The sequence below is a fragment of the Saccopteryx bilineata genome, chromosome 1 (assembly GCF_036850765.1).
Source record: "Saccopteryx bilineata isolate mSacBil1 chromosome 1, mSacBil1_pri_phased_curated, whole genome shotgun sequence".
NCBI lineage: Eukaryota > Metazoa > Chordata > Mammalia > Chiroptera > Emballonuridae > Saccopteryx > Saccopteryx bilineata.
This window is the reverse complement of record NC_089490.1, coordinates 378,850,860-378,868,933: the sequence shown is the minus strand read 5'-3', so window position 1 is coordinate 378,868,933 and position 18,074 is coordinate 378,850,860. Positions and strand designations below refer to the sequence as shown.

Here is an 18,074-nt window from a genome sequence, read left to right as displayed (position 1 = left end):
TCAAAATAAGTTTTAAAAACTCTTTTAGTTTCATGTCAGGTCCAATGTAAATAAGTCATATATTTCACTCAATGAGTTAGATGTGACCCCAATACACAAAAAGATGATTCCCAACTTACAAAGAATTTAACACAGGATCTATTTAAGCAGTTGTTAGAACTTCAGAACACATTTTTCCCTAGAAGGTATTATACTACTGAAATGCTACCAATGAAATAATGTTTTGAATTTGATTCATAATAATCCAGCAGACAGGAAACAGGGAAGTAGGTATGGGTATACTATATGAAACATGACTACCCACGAGATAAGTGTAGAAGAGAAATATGGAACCCCCAAATATGGGGGTTCATTAGATCCTTTAGTTCTGAAATTTCCCATAAAAAGTATAAAAATTAGGCCCTGGCCGGTTGGCTCAGTGGTAGAGCGTTGGCCTGGTGTGCAGGGGACCCGGGTTCGATTCCCGGCCAGGGCACATAGGAGAAGCGCCCATTTGCTTCTCCACCCCCACCCCCTCCTTCCACTCTGTCTCTCTCTTCCCCTCCCGCAGCCGAGGCTCCATTGGAGCAAAGATGGTCCGGGCGCTAGGGACGGCTCCTTGGCCTCTGCCCCAGGCGCTAGAGTGGCTCTGGCAGAGCTTCGCCCCTGGTGGGCGTGCCAGGTGGATCCCGGTTGGGCGCATGCGGGAGTCTGTCTGACTGTCTCTCCCCATTTCCAGCTTCAGAAAAATACCAAAAAAAAAAAAAAAAGTATAAAAATTAAAATTTTAATTAAGGCCCTAAGTTAATTTAAAAAAGAATCCTAACCACAACAATTTAAAAACCTTAATTATATCTATCTTCTCTATGAAAACAACGATCCAAAGTTCTACATACATATTACTGATTCACAAAGAAATGATAAAACCCACCAATGAAGTGAAAGGCCTGGTAAAAGGTCCCAAAAACCAGTGTTAAAATAGAAGCAAAGGAGAATACAAGTATTTTCATTTACACAGTGAAAGTAGCTTCAGAAATCAATTCTTATTAAACTGTACAGCATCAGAAAAAGAAATTGGGACAGGAGTCATCAAGCCTGGACTCTACCTAGGCTACAAGGAATAAATCTCTACTTGGGTATAAATTAAATTTCTTTTACTTTCGAGAGATATCAATACTTTCCACCTTTAATCAAATTTAGTAAGTAATATTAAGTGCATGAAACATATTAGTTATGTATTAAATACTGTTCTAAGCACAACCCTCTGAGATAAGGTAGTTACTATTATCGCCATTTTACAGATTAGAAAACAGAAGCAGAGTGATAGCATCTCCCCTCTCCTTCCCCTTGACTCATTCTTCTCTTTCTAGACTACTGGTTCTATTATGCTGGAAAATCCCGACTGATAAGTGAATAGAGATGTTAAGTAACTCATTCAAAGTCATAGAACGACCCTGTTTGCCGAAAATAAGACCTAGTGTAATTGTTTTCAAGCTTAGAAATATAAGGCCTCCCCTGAAAATAAGACCTAGCGCTTCTTTAGGAGCAACAATGAATATGAGACGCTGTCTTATTTTCAGGGAAACAGGGTAGATTGTTGTACATGGAAATAAAGTCATAAGAAATTCTTGATGGAATTCAGAGTTTGGCTGGTTATGCTGATGTTTGTGATGACATGACTACAGTATGTTAGTAAATGTTGATTTTTTGTTCAATAAATGTGAATTCTTGTTCATTGAAAAATAAGACATCCCCTAAAAATAAGACCTAGAGCATCTTTAGGAGCAAAAATTAATATAAGACATTGTCTTATTTTGGGGGAAACACAGTATTAAGTAAAAATGGCAGAATCAGCCTGACCAGGCAGTGGCGCAGTGGTACAGTGGATAGAGCATCAGACTGGGATGCAGAGGACCCAGGTTAAAGGCCCTGAGGTTATCGGCTTGAGCACGGGCTCATCCAGCTCAAGCACGCGGGCTCACCAGCTTGAGCATGAGGTCGCTGGCTTGAGCCAAAGGTCACTGGCTTAAGCAAGGGGTCACTCAGTCTGCTGTATCTCCCTGGTCAAGGCACATATGAGAAAGCAATCAGTGAATAACTAAGGTGTCACAACAAAGAATCAATGCTTCTCATCGCTCTCCCTTCCTGTCTGTCTTCTGTCCCTATCTGTCCCTCTTTCTGTCTCTCCATCTCTGTCACACATACAAAAAAAGGCAAAATCAGTATTCAAACCAGGCAGAGTCTGGTTCCAGAATCAGAATTTATAATCTCTGTACTGTACGATCAAGAGCAATGTACCAGTCTGCCATATTCCTTAAGACCCCTAATGTAAAGAATAATTACTGGCTATATAAAAAAGCCAATTTTCTGATACTTAATGGAATTTTAAGATGGTCATTAAGCATAAAGGAAGATATAAAAAGTAAATTCTTAACATGTTTATATATATATATATATATATATATATATATATATATATATATTTAAACCAATGAGAACTTTAGGGTTACTACACATTTGTCATATCTCAAACTCGGTCCTTTTAAATGAGCACCCTTCAGATGTTAAACTTCACCTAATTGGGAAGTACACCTTAGAAATAATTGGATCCAAGCCTCTCCCCTTACAGAGTGCTTTATCAATAGTAATGCAAGGACTTAAAACCAGAGAATAAAATTTTCTGTTCCTTATTTTTAATATTTCATAAATATATATACCACCTTACTTACATCTTGACTTAATGCCATGAAACTCCTCTGTAATTCTTTTGCAAACTCCAAGTTATTTGTGACTTCCTGGTACTTAGACACAGCATCCTAAAATAACAAAGACAAAACAACTTTATTGGAAACACAAACACAAAATTAATTTTCTTATTAAATAAATTGCAGTATCTTTACCAGCTGATCTTGATTAAGCCTTTCCCCTTTGTTCATTCGCTCCTGGTAATCATCAAGCTTGCCCTATAGATAAAAAGAAAATAAATAAATTCCATCTTGAAAGTATATACACTAGCTTAAAATAACAAAACCCAAAAATGAATTTAAATACTCTAGCCACTGCTAAATGATTCCAAATTATTATATTATAAGCCAAAGACATATCATTGCTTATCTTTAGGTTTCTAAAAAGAAGGCGTGTATCAAATGACCAGGCACATGGTTCCTTCTATACACATGAGTGAGAGCCAAAATTTGGTTAGGCTCCTGCTTATACTCACATGAACCTACCAGACATTTTACAGCGTTAATGTAAAGAATTACATTACTCACTCGCTCTGCCAAAGAATTCACGTGAGTAAGTGTGTATTTTCCTGCACAAGCCCATGTGCATATCGTCTTTGATGTGCCTCATCCTTTTCTACTGAACATGGGTACTTTAAGCTATCACATCAACTGTGGGCAGTACACTAGTCAACAGCTTTCCTTTGTTATTTTCTCAAAACTGGAATTAAATGTACAAGAGTGGGGACAGAAAATTAACCTTTAGTCATCCCCCCCTTTTTGCTAAGATGAAAAACTCTGGAGGTTTTCCAGGCTACTACTATGAGATAAGAACCCAAAGAAAAGATATTCAGGTAATGTAACCCAGTCAAAAATTCAATTACAGGCCCTGGCCGGTTGGCTCAGCGGTAGAGCGTCGGCCTGGTGTGCGGGGGACCCGGGTTCGATTCCCGGCCAGGGCACACAGGAGAAGCACCCATTTGCTTCTCCACCCCCCACCCCCTCCTTCCTCTCTGTCTCTCTCTTCCCCTCCCGCAGCCAAGGCTCCAAGGCTCCGTTGGAGCAAAGATGGCCCGGGCTCTGGGGATGGCTCCTTGGCCTCTGCCCCAGGCGCTAGAGTGGCTCTGGTCGCCGCAGAGCAGAGCGACGCCCCGGAGGGGCAGAGCATCGCCCCCTGGTGGGCAGAGCGTCGCCCCTGGTGGGCGTGCCGGGTGGATCCCGGTCGGGCGCATGCGGGAGTCTGTCTGACTGTCTCTCCCCGTTTCCAGCTTCAGAAGAAAAAATAAAATAAAATAAAATAAAAAAATAAAAAATAAAAAATTCAATTACAGTTTTATGGGTCAAAGGGAATAAGAAGAAATCTAAATTAAGGTGAGAAAATTTATAAATAATCAGAGTAAATTATGAACATATGCAGTTCCTTACCCTTAGCAATAATAAAATTAACCAAGAAACAAAATACAAAGAAATGTTCTGATAAGATGCATTTAGAGGTACAGAAGTTTAAAAACAACTCTAGCCTGATCAGTAGTGGTGCAGTGGATAGAGCATGGAGCTGGGATGCTGAGGCTCAGGTTTAAAACCCCGAGGCTGTCCACTTCAGCACAGGCTCACCTGGCTTCAGACCATGCTCACAAGATTGAGCACGGGATTATCGACATAATTCCATGGTTGCTGGTTTGAGCCAATGTCGGCTTGAGCAAGGGGTCATTGCCTCAGCTGGAGCCCACCCCTCCCCACCCCCCGGGTCAAGGCAGGTATGAGAAGCAATCAATGAACAACTGAAGTGCCACAACTATGCCCTGGCTGATGGCTCAGTAGATAAAGCATTGGCCTAGCACGTGGACATTCTGGGTTCAATTCGCAGTCCAGGCACACAGGAGAAGGGACCATCCGCTTCTCCTTCCTTCCCCTCCCCCAGCAAGTGACTGGACTGGTTCGAGCATGGCCCTAGGCGCTGAAGATAGCTAGTCAGCCTCAGGTGCTAAAAATAGCTTGGTACTTGAGCACTGACCCCATGAGTGGATCCTGGTCGGAGCACATGCAGGAGCCTGCCTCACTATCTCCCCTCCTCTCACCTAAAAAAAAATTAACAACAAAAAAAGTAAAATAAATAAAAAAATAAAGTGCCTCAACTTCAAGTTGATACTTCTCATCTATCTTTTCCTGTCTCTCTCTCACTCACACACACACACACACACAAATTCTATTAAGTTGTTTTATATCAAACAATACATTTTCTTTGCCCAGAAATATCAGTCAACTTGCATTACCATTCTACCCCAAATTAAAAAGCCTATTACAATTCTTTCGTTATACTGGAAGTAAATAAAACCAAGATAATCATCAAAGGCTGGTGAAAGTATCCAATTTTATTTATTCTTCTGTGAACTTTTTCACACAATCAATAGGCCACCAGCTAAACAGGTATAAAATTCAAGTCTACTGGTTAAAAAATCAATTTTTACACTGATCTGACAGGCCTAATTCTAAGTGCAAAAGATATGTTCAATTACCTCAGAACACTCTAAAGCAATTTAAGTAAAAATAATTTAAATAGAAATAATTTAAATCCTCCCTTTAATTCAGGTGTCTACTTATACCCTCCCCTCTGACTCCTAAACTATATTTGTTCATTTATTTTTTCAATAGGGTAGGTGATGTTTCTCTTAAGAAAGAAAAACCTAGCCTGACCTGCTAGCAGTGGCGCAGTGGATGGAGCACTGACCCAAAATGCCGAGGTCCCTGGTTCGAAATCCTGAGGTCACCAGCTTGAGCACGAGATCATCTACACAATCCCAAGGTCTCTGGCTTAAAGCCCAAGGTTCCTGGCATGAGCCCAAGGTTGCTGACTTGAGCAAGGGGTCACTGGCTTGGTTTGACTGTCCCCCACCCACATGTATGAGAAGCAATCAATGAACAACTAAAGTGAAGCAACTACAAGTTGATACTTCTCATCTCTCTCCTCCCCCACTTCCTAACACTCTCTCTTTCACAAAACAAAGAACTAAAAAGGTTAAGATTTGCTTTTAATTACAACTTAGGATATAATAGTATTATAGTTAGAATTCTTCTATTTCAAAAATATATAAGAAGATACGTCAATAGAAAGAGTCCCTGAAATTTAATGCTAGTACATTTAAAATTCTCAACTAGATTAAAAAGAAAAAGAAAAAAAAAAAGCTGTGCCTGACCAGGCGGTAGTGCAGTGGATAGAGCATCAGACTGGGAAACAGAGCAGCCAGGTTTGAAACCTCGAGGTCACCGGCTTGACTGCAGGTTCACCAGCTTGAGCACGGGGTTGCTGGCTTGAGCAAGGGGTCACTCACTTTGCTGTTGCCCCCTGGCACACAGGAGAAAGCAGTTAATGAACAGCTAAGGAGCCGCAGCAAAGAACTGATGCTTCTCATCTCTCTCCCTTCCTGTCTGTCTGTCCCTATCTGTCCCTCTGTCTCTGTCAAACAAAAAAAGCTGCTATTAGCTTATACCTGGTATTTATTACAGTGCCTTTTCATGGTATTGTACATTTTTCATGGAAACTGTTGCTAAATCTAGAATTTAATACACAGTGAGCACACTATATATCCCTCACAGGGTAGTTTTATATATCCACCTTAACTTCATCATTTAATGTCTTGAAAACTAAACCATATATACCAATCAAAATGTATGTCAAATCAAATTCCTAAAAATATGCTTATATACATATAAAAATAAATATAAAAAGTTTTTTTTAATGTTAAGAATGATACCTGAATGGTAGAATTATAGCTGGACTATTTTTCATTTTTCTTTGTTTTATACACTTAGCTGTTCTGCAATGAATGTACATAGATTGTATAATAAAAATTTTAATTTCATGCTACATAAAATATATTAAGTTTAACACATTTCAGAATAGTGTCAGAACTTTCACCTATAAAAATCTTGAAATATGACTCTATATTAACAAGCTATCCTGTAATAGAAAAGCTCCAATTTTCTACACAATAGCAAATTTAGTATTTTTTAAGTTTTTACTGTTTTATTTTTAAAATTTATTAATTCATTTTTATTAGAGGGGAGGAGCAGGAAGCATCAGCTCCCATATGTGCCTTGACCAGGCAAGCCCGGGGTTTCAAACTGGGGACCTCAGCATTCTGGGTCGACGCTTTATCCACTGCGCCACCACAGGTCAGGCCTACAAATTTAGTATTCATGCAACCCAGAGGTCTATAGCAGATTACATTTTCCAAAGACGGCTACCATATCTGTAGTTCTACATACTTTTCTACAATGCGACTTTGGCACTTCTCCATTAAGAACTAGTCCAATTCCCTTCACATTGTACTAAGTGGGCTTCATTCAACCAATAGACTACAGTAAAAGTGATCCTGTATGATTTCGAAGAATGAGTCATAAAAGCAATGTATCTCTCCTCCGTTAGCTGGTCATTAAAAACACTTGGGTTCGGAACCCAAGCCATCATGTAAGAAGCTCAACAACCCTGAGGTTGCCATGCTTTTAAAGGAAGCCAAGCCACGAAGAAAGGTCTTACATAAGAATCTGGTCAGCAATGCTAGTGTTAAGGGTCATCCTAGACCAGGAATCAGACATATGAGAAAACAAGCCTTAGTCTACCCAGCTGAAGCTTCTATGTTTAAAAATCATGGCTCTTAAATGAGAAACTAGAAACATGTTACAGTAATATAAAACCACAGTAAGTTGATGTATGAGCTTCAATAAAACCACAGATCTTTATTTTGGCTACACAGAGGTCTTTTTACATATTTTCTGGTGATGGTATTCCATGAAGATTTATACTGAAGCTAAGTTTCACATAGTAGTTCCTTTTCCTTTTCATTTCCTTGTTCCCAGTTACTGCTGTGTGACAGATTGCTTCAAAATTTACATCATTTTATCATGCATATAGCTTCTACCTGTCAGGAATTCAGACAGGGCACACAGTGGGGCTGGGGCTGGTCAAAGCTCCCAATAAATAAATCTCAGTTAAGAAAACAGCAATGCTGCCCTGGCCGGTTGGCTCAGCGGCAGAGCGTTGGCCTGGCGTGCGGGGGACCCGGGTTCGATTCCTGGCCAGGGCACACAGGAGAAGCGCCCATCTGCTTCTCCACTCCTTCCCCTCTCCTTCCTCTCTCTCTCTTCTTCTCCCGCAGCCCAGGCTCCATTGGAGCAAAGATGGCCCGGGCGCTAGGGATGGCTCCTTGGCCTCTGCCCCAGTCGCTAGAGTGGCTCTGGTCACGGCAGAGCGACACCCCGGAGGGGCAGAGCATCGCCCCCCAGAGGGGCAGAGCGTCGCCCCCTGGTGGGCGTGCCGGGTGGATCCCGGTCGGGCGCATGCGGGAGTCTGTCTGTCTCTCCCCGTTTCTAGCTTCAGAAAAATACAAAAAAAAACCCAGCAATGCTTACTAACAAACTGACTGCAGAATGACAATTTAAAAAAAACAAAATCACTTCTACAGGTTTGATGTCTTGTCAAGGCACCTATGAGAAGCAACCAATGAATGCACAACTAAATGGAACTAACTGGAACAAGTTCAAGCAACTCTTTATCCCAACCTCCCTCCTTGCCATCCCCCATCATTTCCTCTCTCTTATATTAATGAAAGAATTTTTTAAATGAAAGGGCATTGGTTTTTGTGGGGGGTTTTTAGCAGTATAACACAGGATCTCCTGACTCCTTAAGTGTACAGGACTTCTATTTCCATAGAATCTGAACAGAAAGCACCTCTGCCCACTACTGCATATAATTAGATCCCTATATGTATAGTAGAGACCCTATATGCTAGTCTAAGTCACTGATTTTCAAAGTGTGACTACCCAAACCAACAATATAAGCCATCTAGGAACCTGTTAGAAATGCAAACTCTATAGCCCTAGCCGGACAGCTATAGAGCATCAACCCAAAGCTCAGAGGTTGCCAGTTCAACCCCCCAGTCATGACACATACGGGAACAGATTGATGTTCCTGTCTGTCTCCACCCCACCTTCCTCTCTCTTGCTACAATAAAATAATTAATTAATTTTAAAAAAGCAAACTCTCAGGCACCACCGTAGAGCTACGAAATCAGAAACTGGGGTAGCAAATACATAATTCTCTTGTAATAGTGAGTCCAGTAGAATGTAGAAATATGATACATTATTCTGAATCAAACATGATATGAATTGTGATCCTAGAAACAATTATATAGCAGCAATTTGGAAATAGCTTGCTTACAAGTTCAACTTTAAACATAGAAAACATGTTGAATGGTGGTGTTTTTAAACCAGCTTATAAATCTATTTAACCTATTAATTATTTGCATAAGAAAAGATACATTTATGATCTGAATACTAAAGGGATACCACCACCTTCTATTCGTTAGTACTTTTATTAATTATTGCAGTGAGCCAAAGCCCCAAAAGTTTAAAGTATATATTACAATTAAACTCAGTAGTGAATGCCAAATATTGCACTAGGAAGAACCTCTTAGGACAATAAATTGGTCTAATTTTCTACATTTCAAAATACAGGCAGCTTGCAATCCTAGCTCCCTCCTAACCTAAGTAGCTTTAAGATAAGAAAAAAGCCTGGCCTTAGGTGGCACAGTGGGTCAAGTGTCAATCTGGAATACTAAAGCCTCTGGTTCAAAACTCTAGGCTTGCTGGGTCAATGACAGCACAAACGACAAGTAATCAATGAACAACTAAAGTGAAGCAACTATGAGTTGATTATTTCTCTTTCCCACCACCAGAATCCATGCATAATCAATAAATAAAATCTAAAAGAAAGAGAGAGAGAGAAAATTTTCAGTGTAAACTAAATCAATATGTCTTACTTTTCACACTGGCTGATCCAATATTAACTCCAACAAAAACAGAGGGGCAAGGATAAAAATAAGGTATTCCAGACAAACACAGCTTTTTCTCTTCCCTAAGCTAGCAGTTACCTAACACACAGTAATGTTGGACAAACTGGTCAATTACTCATATCATACACATAAAATAAATAATAAACATTCTTTCTGGAGAGTGGAGCTATTTTTATATCATAAAAAAGATAACTTCATTAGAAATCCTACCATGATATTAATAACAAAAACCTGCCCTAATATATTCTCTTGAAATATGTTAAAATTTAATTTAGGGTTCCTTTTTCAACTACTAAGTGTCCAGAATGTATTAAAAATTCATTTATAGCACCACATACAAGCAAGATAAAAATAAGGTCATTTCTCAGATTAACCAGAAACTCTGAAGGGGAACCATGGGATAGGGTTGTGACTCTACTCAGTAAATGTTAAAACACTACACAGTCATGTGGAACTAAGAAATAATTACCCCAACAAGGGCTGTCCAGCTGGACTATATCTTCTGTTTCTTTGTTACTTATTACTACTAGTTGACACTAAGTGACAGACATTCAAATTTAAAGCGCTGGTAGCTAAGCCTATCAAGGAAGCACTATTATCAATCATATTTCATCTAATTGGAAGCTGAAAGACAAAGCAATTAAATAGCTTGCCTCAGGTCATAAATCCCAGAAAAATCCTGAGAGCTGCCACACTTCCCCCCTTTATTATGCCACTCTGGATTCCAGCCGTTGCTACATTTCATTTGGGCCCTGCTGCTGTTTTCCTCCTTTCCTTTCTCCAGAGGATAATTATGTTGCTGAATCACAGTACACCTAAATCTTTCATTCTTCCCAAAGTTTTCATCACCACTGAAGTCACTTAACTGAAATGTTTTTCAAAAATTCAATACAGTACTATGAGGGTGACAAAAGATGAATATCCAAAATAGCTGTCCTCCTCCTGAGCTTTCCTTCCTATTATATCCAACAAATCCCATAAACGAATAAAGTACAAACACATTTTCTAAACTACACAAATAAAGCCCTGTCCAGGTAGCTCAGTTGGTCAGAGCATCATCCAGATACAGCAAGGTTCCAAGTTCGATCCCTTATTTGGTTAGAGCATCATCCAGATATGGCAAGGTTGTATGGGCACACACAAGAATCAACCAATGAGCTTGACCAGGTGGTGGCGCAGTGGATAGAGCGTCGGACTGGGACACGGAGGACCCAGGTTCGAGACCCCGAGGTCACCAGCTTGAGCATGGGCTCATTGGGGTTGAGCAAGGCTCACCAGCTTGAGCCCAGGTTGCTGGCTCGAGCAAGGGGTCATTCAGTCTGCTGTAGCCCCCCCCCCCCCCCCCGTCAAGGCACATATGACAAATCAATCAATGAACAACTAAAGAACGGCAACGAAGAAATGATGTTTCTCATCTCTCTCCCTTCCTTTCTCTCTGTCCCTCTCTGACTCTGTCTCTGCTACACACAAAAAAGAATCAACCAATGAATGTATAAAGTGGAGCAACAAATCAACGTTTCTCTCTCACCCTTCCTCTAACATCAACAAATAAAATATGAAATAATACAAATAAAAAATACTAGAGAAGAGATTCCAAAAAAGAACCCAACATTCTTTAACTAGACAACTGTTAACAGTCATAACAAAAAAGATAAGGAGACATCTTCCTATTTGGCTATCCAGGAAACTATGCAAATCCTGTTCTCCAAATTAAGGAGATTCTCTCCAAATTGGGACAGAACACATACTTTCAGAATGAGCCTAAAATAACAAGTTATAGTAAGAGCACCTAGCCATACTTTAAATTGTCTTCAAATAAATCCCTTCTACAGTACTGAAACAACACAGAAAGACAAGCACAAAAACAAAAGATAAAGATTCCTGATGAACAAAGACGTGACCTGGGGTGGTGAAAACACAATACAGTGTATATAGATCATGTGCTGTAGACCAGGGGTAGTCAACCTTTTCATACCTACCGCCCACTTTTGTATCTCTGTTAGTAGTACAATTTTCTAACCACCCACCAGTTCCACAGTAATGGTGATTTATAAGGTAGGGAAGTAACTTTACTTTATAAAATTTATAAAGCAGTTACAGCAAGTTAAAGCATATAATAATAATTACTTACCAAGTACTTTATGTCAGATTTTTGCTAAGTTTGGCAGAATAAATCTTTATGAAACAACTACTATAGTTAAATCTATCTTTTTATTTATACTTTGGTTGCTCCGCTACCGCCCACCATGAAAGCTGGAATGCCCACTAGTGGGCGGTAGGGACCAGGCTGACTACCACTGTTGTAGACTTCTGCACCTGAAACCTGTATACAGTAATTTTGTTAATCAGTGTCACCTCAATAAATTCAATGAAAGGGAAAAAAGCGTCAAGATTTTTTTTTCCCACACCTTTCCATAATGTCCAGTGGCCTTTCTAAATGTTTCAAGTCCCCACTATTGACATTTTGTTCTTCGCCTAGAAACATTAATTCTGACTTTGCCCCCATAGTGGTACGCAGCTGATTCTGCCTCTTGTTCACAGTCCACCAATTCAACTGAGAACTAGTTTCTAGTAAAATTCACAGAAGTCAGGAAAGATAACAAGAAACAAATGTTTCCTCAATTTTTAAAAGGAAGGTAGAGACAGCATATAGTACAATCCACAGATGATCCAATAACAGCTATCTTCAAATGCTGGAGCCTTTTCATGTAGAAGTCTGAATTGTTCCAGGAAACAAAGTATCTATTAAACAGCTGTGCTGTAACTCAAACAGTAAGAACTTGTCCAAAAATGAAAGATTTTGATTGAGAAATGAGCATTCTACCAGGTTCTAGAAGACTGATTAATGCAGAAGCTGAATGAACACCTACCTATCCAGAATGCAGAATTACTGAACACTAAAAACAGTAAAATGATACTAAATTAGATGTTATCTAAGGTCCCACTATAAGATAATTTTTCAAGCAGACAAGTAACCAGGAGTTTAATCTGACTAAAAAGGGGGGGAAATCCTGTAAAAACCCTTATTCCTTTGTCCATGCCTGTAACTGTGCAGTTAAGTCTGAAGAATGGAAGCAGCTGACCCTAGAGAAACAACAAAAAGTAAAATGTTCAAGTTCCAGCATCACCTACTTGGAATTATGTTTTTAAAGTCTAAACCTTGTGCATCTGAAAAATAAATGATCATTTATAATCTTAACACTGTCTTTTGAATTATTAGTTGCTTTAACAAAAGCTACTCATTAGGGTAAGCCAGTACAACTGAATGATTTATACATTCTTGGGAGTTCAATGTCAAAGGGTGTAAATTGGAATTCACTTAAAAAGGAAATCAAAAGGTTTTATCCTAATGAATAAAGAGTATTTAAGTTATTTGTTTGGTTAACAGCAATAAGGGGACTGCAATGAAATTTCTAATAATTTATAATTGTGCAAATTGTGTCCTCCTTCCTGATTATTCACAAATCCTGCTTACACTACCTAGATTTTAAAATAAGTGTTCTACTTATCTACTCATTAACTCTACTCACTTAAAAAAAATAAAAACACATATACACACAAGTAAACAGCTCTATACAAAAAGCATTTCCCCTTGCTAATTAATCCATTTTAACGGGGTTTTGCTGGTGAAGCTATAAATATTTCTACACAATGATTAAATCAAATTAGCAAGTATTTATTTAGTATATATACCATGCAGAAGGCATGGCATATAAATAAGTCTCCGCCTTGGAGAAGCTCAATATCTATTTTGAGAAACACATAAGACAATATAGAAATGCCAAAGACATATACAGACAATAGGTAGCACAGAAAGTTAGGGAAACAGACTACTTTAATTGAGCATGGTCAAGAAGCAACACCCGGCCTGACCTGTGGTGGCGCAGTGGATAAAGCGTCGACCTGGAAATGCTGAGGTTGCCAGTTCGAAACCCTGGGCTTGCCTGGTCAAGGCACATATGGGAGTTGATGCTTCCAGCTCCTCCCCCCTTCTCTCTCTCTGTTTCTCTCTCTCCCTCTCTCTCTCCTCTCTGAAAAAAAATGAATAAATAAAATTTTTTAAAAAATGAAAAAAAAAAAAAAAAAAAAGAAGCAACACCTTCTCCTTTCCCCAAGAAATATGAAATTTTGCCTGACCAGGCGGTGGCGCAGTGGATAGAGCGTCAGACTGGGATGCGGAGGACCGAGGTTCGAAACCCAGAGATCACCAGCTTGAGCACGGGCTCATCTGGTTTGAGCAAAAAAGCTCACCAGCTTGAACCCAAAGTCACTGGCTTGAGCAAGGGGTTACTGGGTCTGCTGTAGCCCCACCATCAAGGTACGTATGAGAAAGCAATCAATGAACAACTGAGGTGTCAGAACAAAAAACTGATAATTGATTGATGCTTCTCATCTCTCTTCGATCCTGTCTGTCCCTATCTATCCCTCTCTCTGTCTCTGTTAAAAAAAAAAGAGAAAGTATATGAAATTTTGAACTCTGTCCAATAAAGTCTCTTTCATCTTTGTTTTTACATATTCAACCCAACAAAGCACTGATAAAACTAGTGAAAAAACACAAACAAACATGCAGAAGCCAAGCAACTTACAATTCCAACTCTGGCTAAGTTTCTTTTCAGCTACTCCTTGCCTTCTTCTCTACAACATATATACTGTTTACTCCCCCCACCCCAAAAGGAACCAATTACCAAAAATCCCAAAAGCTTGGGATACAAAAATTAAGGTAGGCTGACCCACCTCCTACTCCTTTCTACTGTTTACACTTTTCCCAAATTTTCTGTTCTACAACATACCAATCTTGAGATGAAACGTAAATGTGCATTTGGGGGCTACCTATGCATAAAGAGTTTTATAAAGTTCACTTTATTACAACACCAATGTCCCAACAATATGGGATGTTACCTGTAATGCTAGTCTGAGGACCCCATTACCTGGATAGCCTAAAAATTTAATGATGAAGTGTTAATAAAGGCCTAATGAAGCAATGAGGAGCTTTTTCTTTTGCTTCCAGCTTTTAAAACAAAAGACCTCTAAAATGAAAGGATTTGAAGTAAAAGGGTTAATTTACTTGGTTCCACAGGATCAGCTTAAACATAAAAAAATTACTTATGTTGCAGAGCATTATAAATTCTAATTACCCCCCATAAAATATTACAAGAGACCTTGGGATTCATCCATTTCAAGCCAGGTCATTTCACACAAGCATCTCAATTTCCTTTTCTGTTAAATGAATTGGATTAAATTGTCAGATGGCTTTAAGCTCTTAAAATGTTGTAGGTTCTATAATAGTATGGTAATAAAATCAAGGCCATGTAGCTTTAGTTTAACCTTTTGCAAGTACTTATTAATTTTTTAAAGATGAAACAGTACAGCCCTGGCCAGGTTGCTCACTGAATGGATGGAGCATCATCTCAGAACAATGAGGTCGCAGGTTCAGTCCTTGGTTAGGGCTCATAGAAGCAACCAATGAGTGCACAACTAAATGAAACCGCAGTTGATGCGTGCGTGTGTGTGTGTCTCTCTCTCTCAAGTCAATGGGAAAAAAATTTTAAGAAAAGTACTAATCTTCCTTCATCTAGTTCTAAATGTAAACTAATTACATAAAATTATGACAAACTGTATGCTTAATTTCTAAGTCACACAAAATATACTCATCCAAATATTTGTCACATGGAAATTATCCTAAAATAAAACAATGTGGCCAAGTTAAAACAATCCATTCTCATTGTAATACTTAGGATTCTACCCTCATCCCAAAAAGATACCCCTAATATCACGTGAGGGAAGTCACATCTTTTCCTTTTAACATTCAAATTTAAATACTTCCCTATGGCACACAAACACAGCACACCCAGGCAGGCAGAGGGAAACAAATTAAGCGTTATAAATGTTTTTCTTCTGTGACGAGGTGAAGCAAAACCATGTTATCTTGTCCTCTGCATTGCAGAGGAATAGTTAATGCAATCAATAGCGAATATAACACATCAGAGAATTTAACTATCAAAATAACCCTCAGACTTTAGCCAAGAAATAATTTTACTTATAAAAGAATTAAGAATGTCTTTACTTCAAATACTCAGAGAAAATCTGTACAACAGCTGCACTGAAAATTCTATGTAGAGGTACCCTGCAATGCTCTGGAAAGAAATGTTATCCTAACAACTAAAGCATCCTTTTTCTGAATTAATTAACAGCAAGTATATAAAGATCAAGAAGACTTCAGAGAGCAGTATGGAAAACAGTATACTTTGGCTAATACATCTGGGTCACATATTTTTTACAAAGATGTCAGGTTGTCTCGCAAGCTAACACTGGTTAACCTTTCACCTACCCAAGTCCCTAATGTCTAAACCAGTGGTAGTCAACCTGGTCCCTACTGCCCACTAGTGGGCATTCCAGCTTTCATGGTGGGCAGTAGCAGAGCAACCAAAGTATAAATAAAAAGATAGATTTAACTATAGTAAGTTGTTTTATAAAGATTTATTCTGCCAAACTTGGCGAAAATCCGACATAAAGTACTTGGTAAGTAATTATTATTATATGCTTTAACTTGCTGTAACTCTGCTTTATAAATTTTATAAAGTAAGTTATTTCCCTACTTTATAAATCACCATTACTGTGGAACCGGTGGGTGGTTAGAAAATTGTACTACTAACAGAGATACAAAAGTGGGCGGTAGGTATAAAAAGGTTGACTACCCCTGGTCTAAACCCATTATATTTACAAAAGTGTGTAACAATTGTAAATGTCATCTATTAAAACATCCTTTATTCTGCATCAAATCTGATTACATGTTACCATATAAATAAGCTTTCTTCAGTTAAAATTAAGACTTGATTTCAAAATATCGTCTTGCGTAGCCTAGGGCTCAGTTTTATACAAATAAAACTGTAAAAACTCAGTTGATCACTCAATTCATTATTATACTTTAATCAGTTAAAAAGATTTGTATATGAAGTTTTACACTAAATTTCTATTATAGCTGCATTTCTTCTCTCTGCTAAACAATCATGTACTCTTTATAAGCCCAATTTCAAAAACTACCAGGCCATTTAGTTGCATTACATAATAGCATCATATTTCATCAATGTTAAGCATGCATTCTCACTGAACAGATGCTTAGCTTTCCTCTGACTAGACTTACTAGAAAATTAACAACTTTTTAAAATAAAGTGAAATAAAATTATTGCCAACACTGTTTTAATATAAGTGATACTACATATCTAGTAATAATTTTTATCAAGATGCTTGATTTTAAAACCCACTGCAAAAGACATTTTATCCAGAAGACTGAAGTACAGCTCAAATATTTAACTGAAGTAAAAAAAAAGTACCCAGTTATACACAGTATCTTACTTTATCCCATAACAGTTCTAAACTCGTATTTTATGTATATTAGAAATACTCACTATTTAAAAATCAATCAGTTAAGTCCTGTCATACAACAAATCATCTAGATAATAGAAAAAAAAAAGCTTTGAGATTCTCAAAAAGTAGAACTTCTAGTTTTAATAGTAATTAACTCACATCATACTACTAAATTAACCATTTAACAAACATGTAGCTCAGTCTGGGTTATCAAAAAGCCTCACTTAGGGCCCTGGCCGGTTGGCTCAGTGGTAGAGCGTTGGCCTGGCATGCAGGAGTCCCCGGTTCTATTCCCGGCCAGGGCACACAGGAGAAGCGCCCATCTGCTTCTCCACCCCTCCCCCTCTCCTTCCTCTCTGTCTCTCTCTTCCCTCCCGCAGCCAAGGCTCCAGTGGAGCAAAGTTGGCCCGGGCAACTGAGGATGGCTCTGTGGCCTCTGCCTCAGGCGCTAGAATGGCTTTGGTTGCAACAGGATGATGCCCCAGATGGGCAGAGCATCGCCCCCTGGTGGGTGTGCCGTTGGATCCTGGTCGGGTGCATACGGGAGTCTAACTGCCTCCCCATCTCCAACTTCAGAAAAATAAAAAAAAATAAAAGCTTCACTTAACTGTAATTTGTTCCACTATCCAGCACCCAAAACACTTAAGAGGAAAAGATATGAAATACATGTTACTTTGTGTACTTTGTTAAATTTCCATTATTTAAGGGAATTTTTCAGTACTTACTAGCCTAGTCTATAATCTCTGTAATATATATTTTTTCCTTTATAACTTAGGGGTGAGGGCAGGGCAGGGAGGTAGGCAATGTACAGTATATAGTAATGCAAACCTATGTAGGATGACCTGTCATGGTTCAGGTACTCCTAAGGCTTATCAACTAGATTTCTATTTTTTTCCAAAACACTGGACCACTATAACAGTCACTTCACAACTAACCCAGCTGCTCATCTGTACCCAACTTTATATTAACACACCTTTGAAGAATTGTTTTTCAGTCATTAAAATGTGTCTATATATTACACCATTAATATTTATCTTGATTCCTATCCTAAAAGAAAAGAGATTTCCTAGGAATTCTGAAAATTAAATCAATTCAAGCATCCACCAGATTGACAGAATTGTTTACTAAGAGATTTTAAAAAGGTACCTATGTCTCA

The 18,074-nt window shown here is 38.6% G+C and overlaps 1 protein-coding gene across 1 annotated transcript in view; it reads right to left on the bottom strand.

The window, feature by feature from the left end:
• The window catches only part of CAPRIN1 (cell cycle associated protein 1), a 46,618-nt gene that overhangs the window by 25,703 nt on the left and 2,841 nt on the right, over positions 1 to 18,074 (bottom strand). The window contains exons 3-4 of the mRNA XM_066251253.1: positions 2,880 to 2,942; positions 2,709 to 2,795 (exon numbers count right to left, since the gene is read on the bottom strand). Of these exons, the coding sequence (XP_066107350.1) occupies positions 2,709 to 2,795; positions 2,880 to 2,942 (150 nt within the window). The remainder of the gene's footprint in view (positions 1 to 2,708; positions 2,796 to 2,879; positions 2,943 to 18,074) is intronic.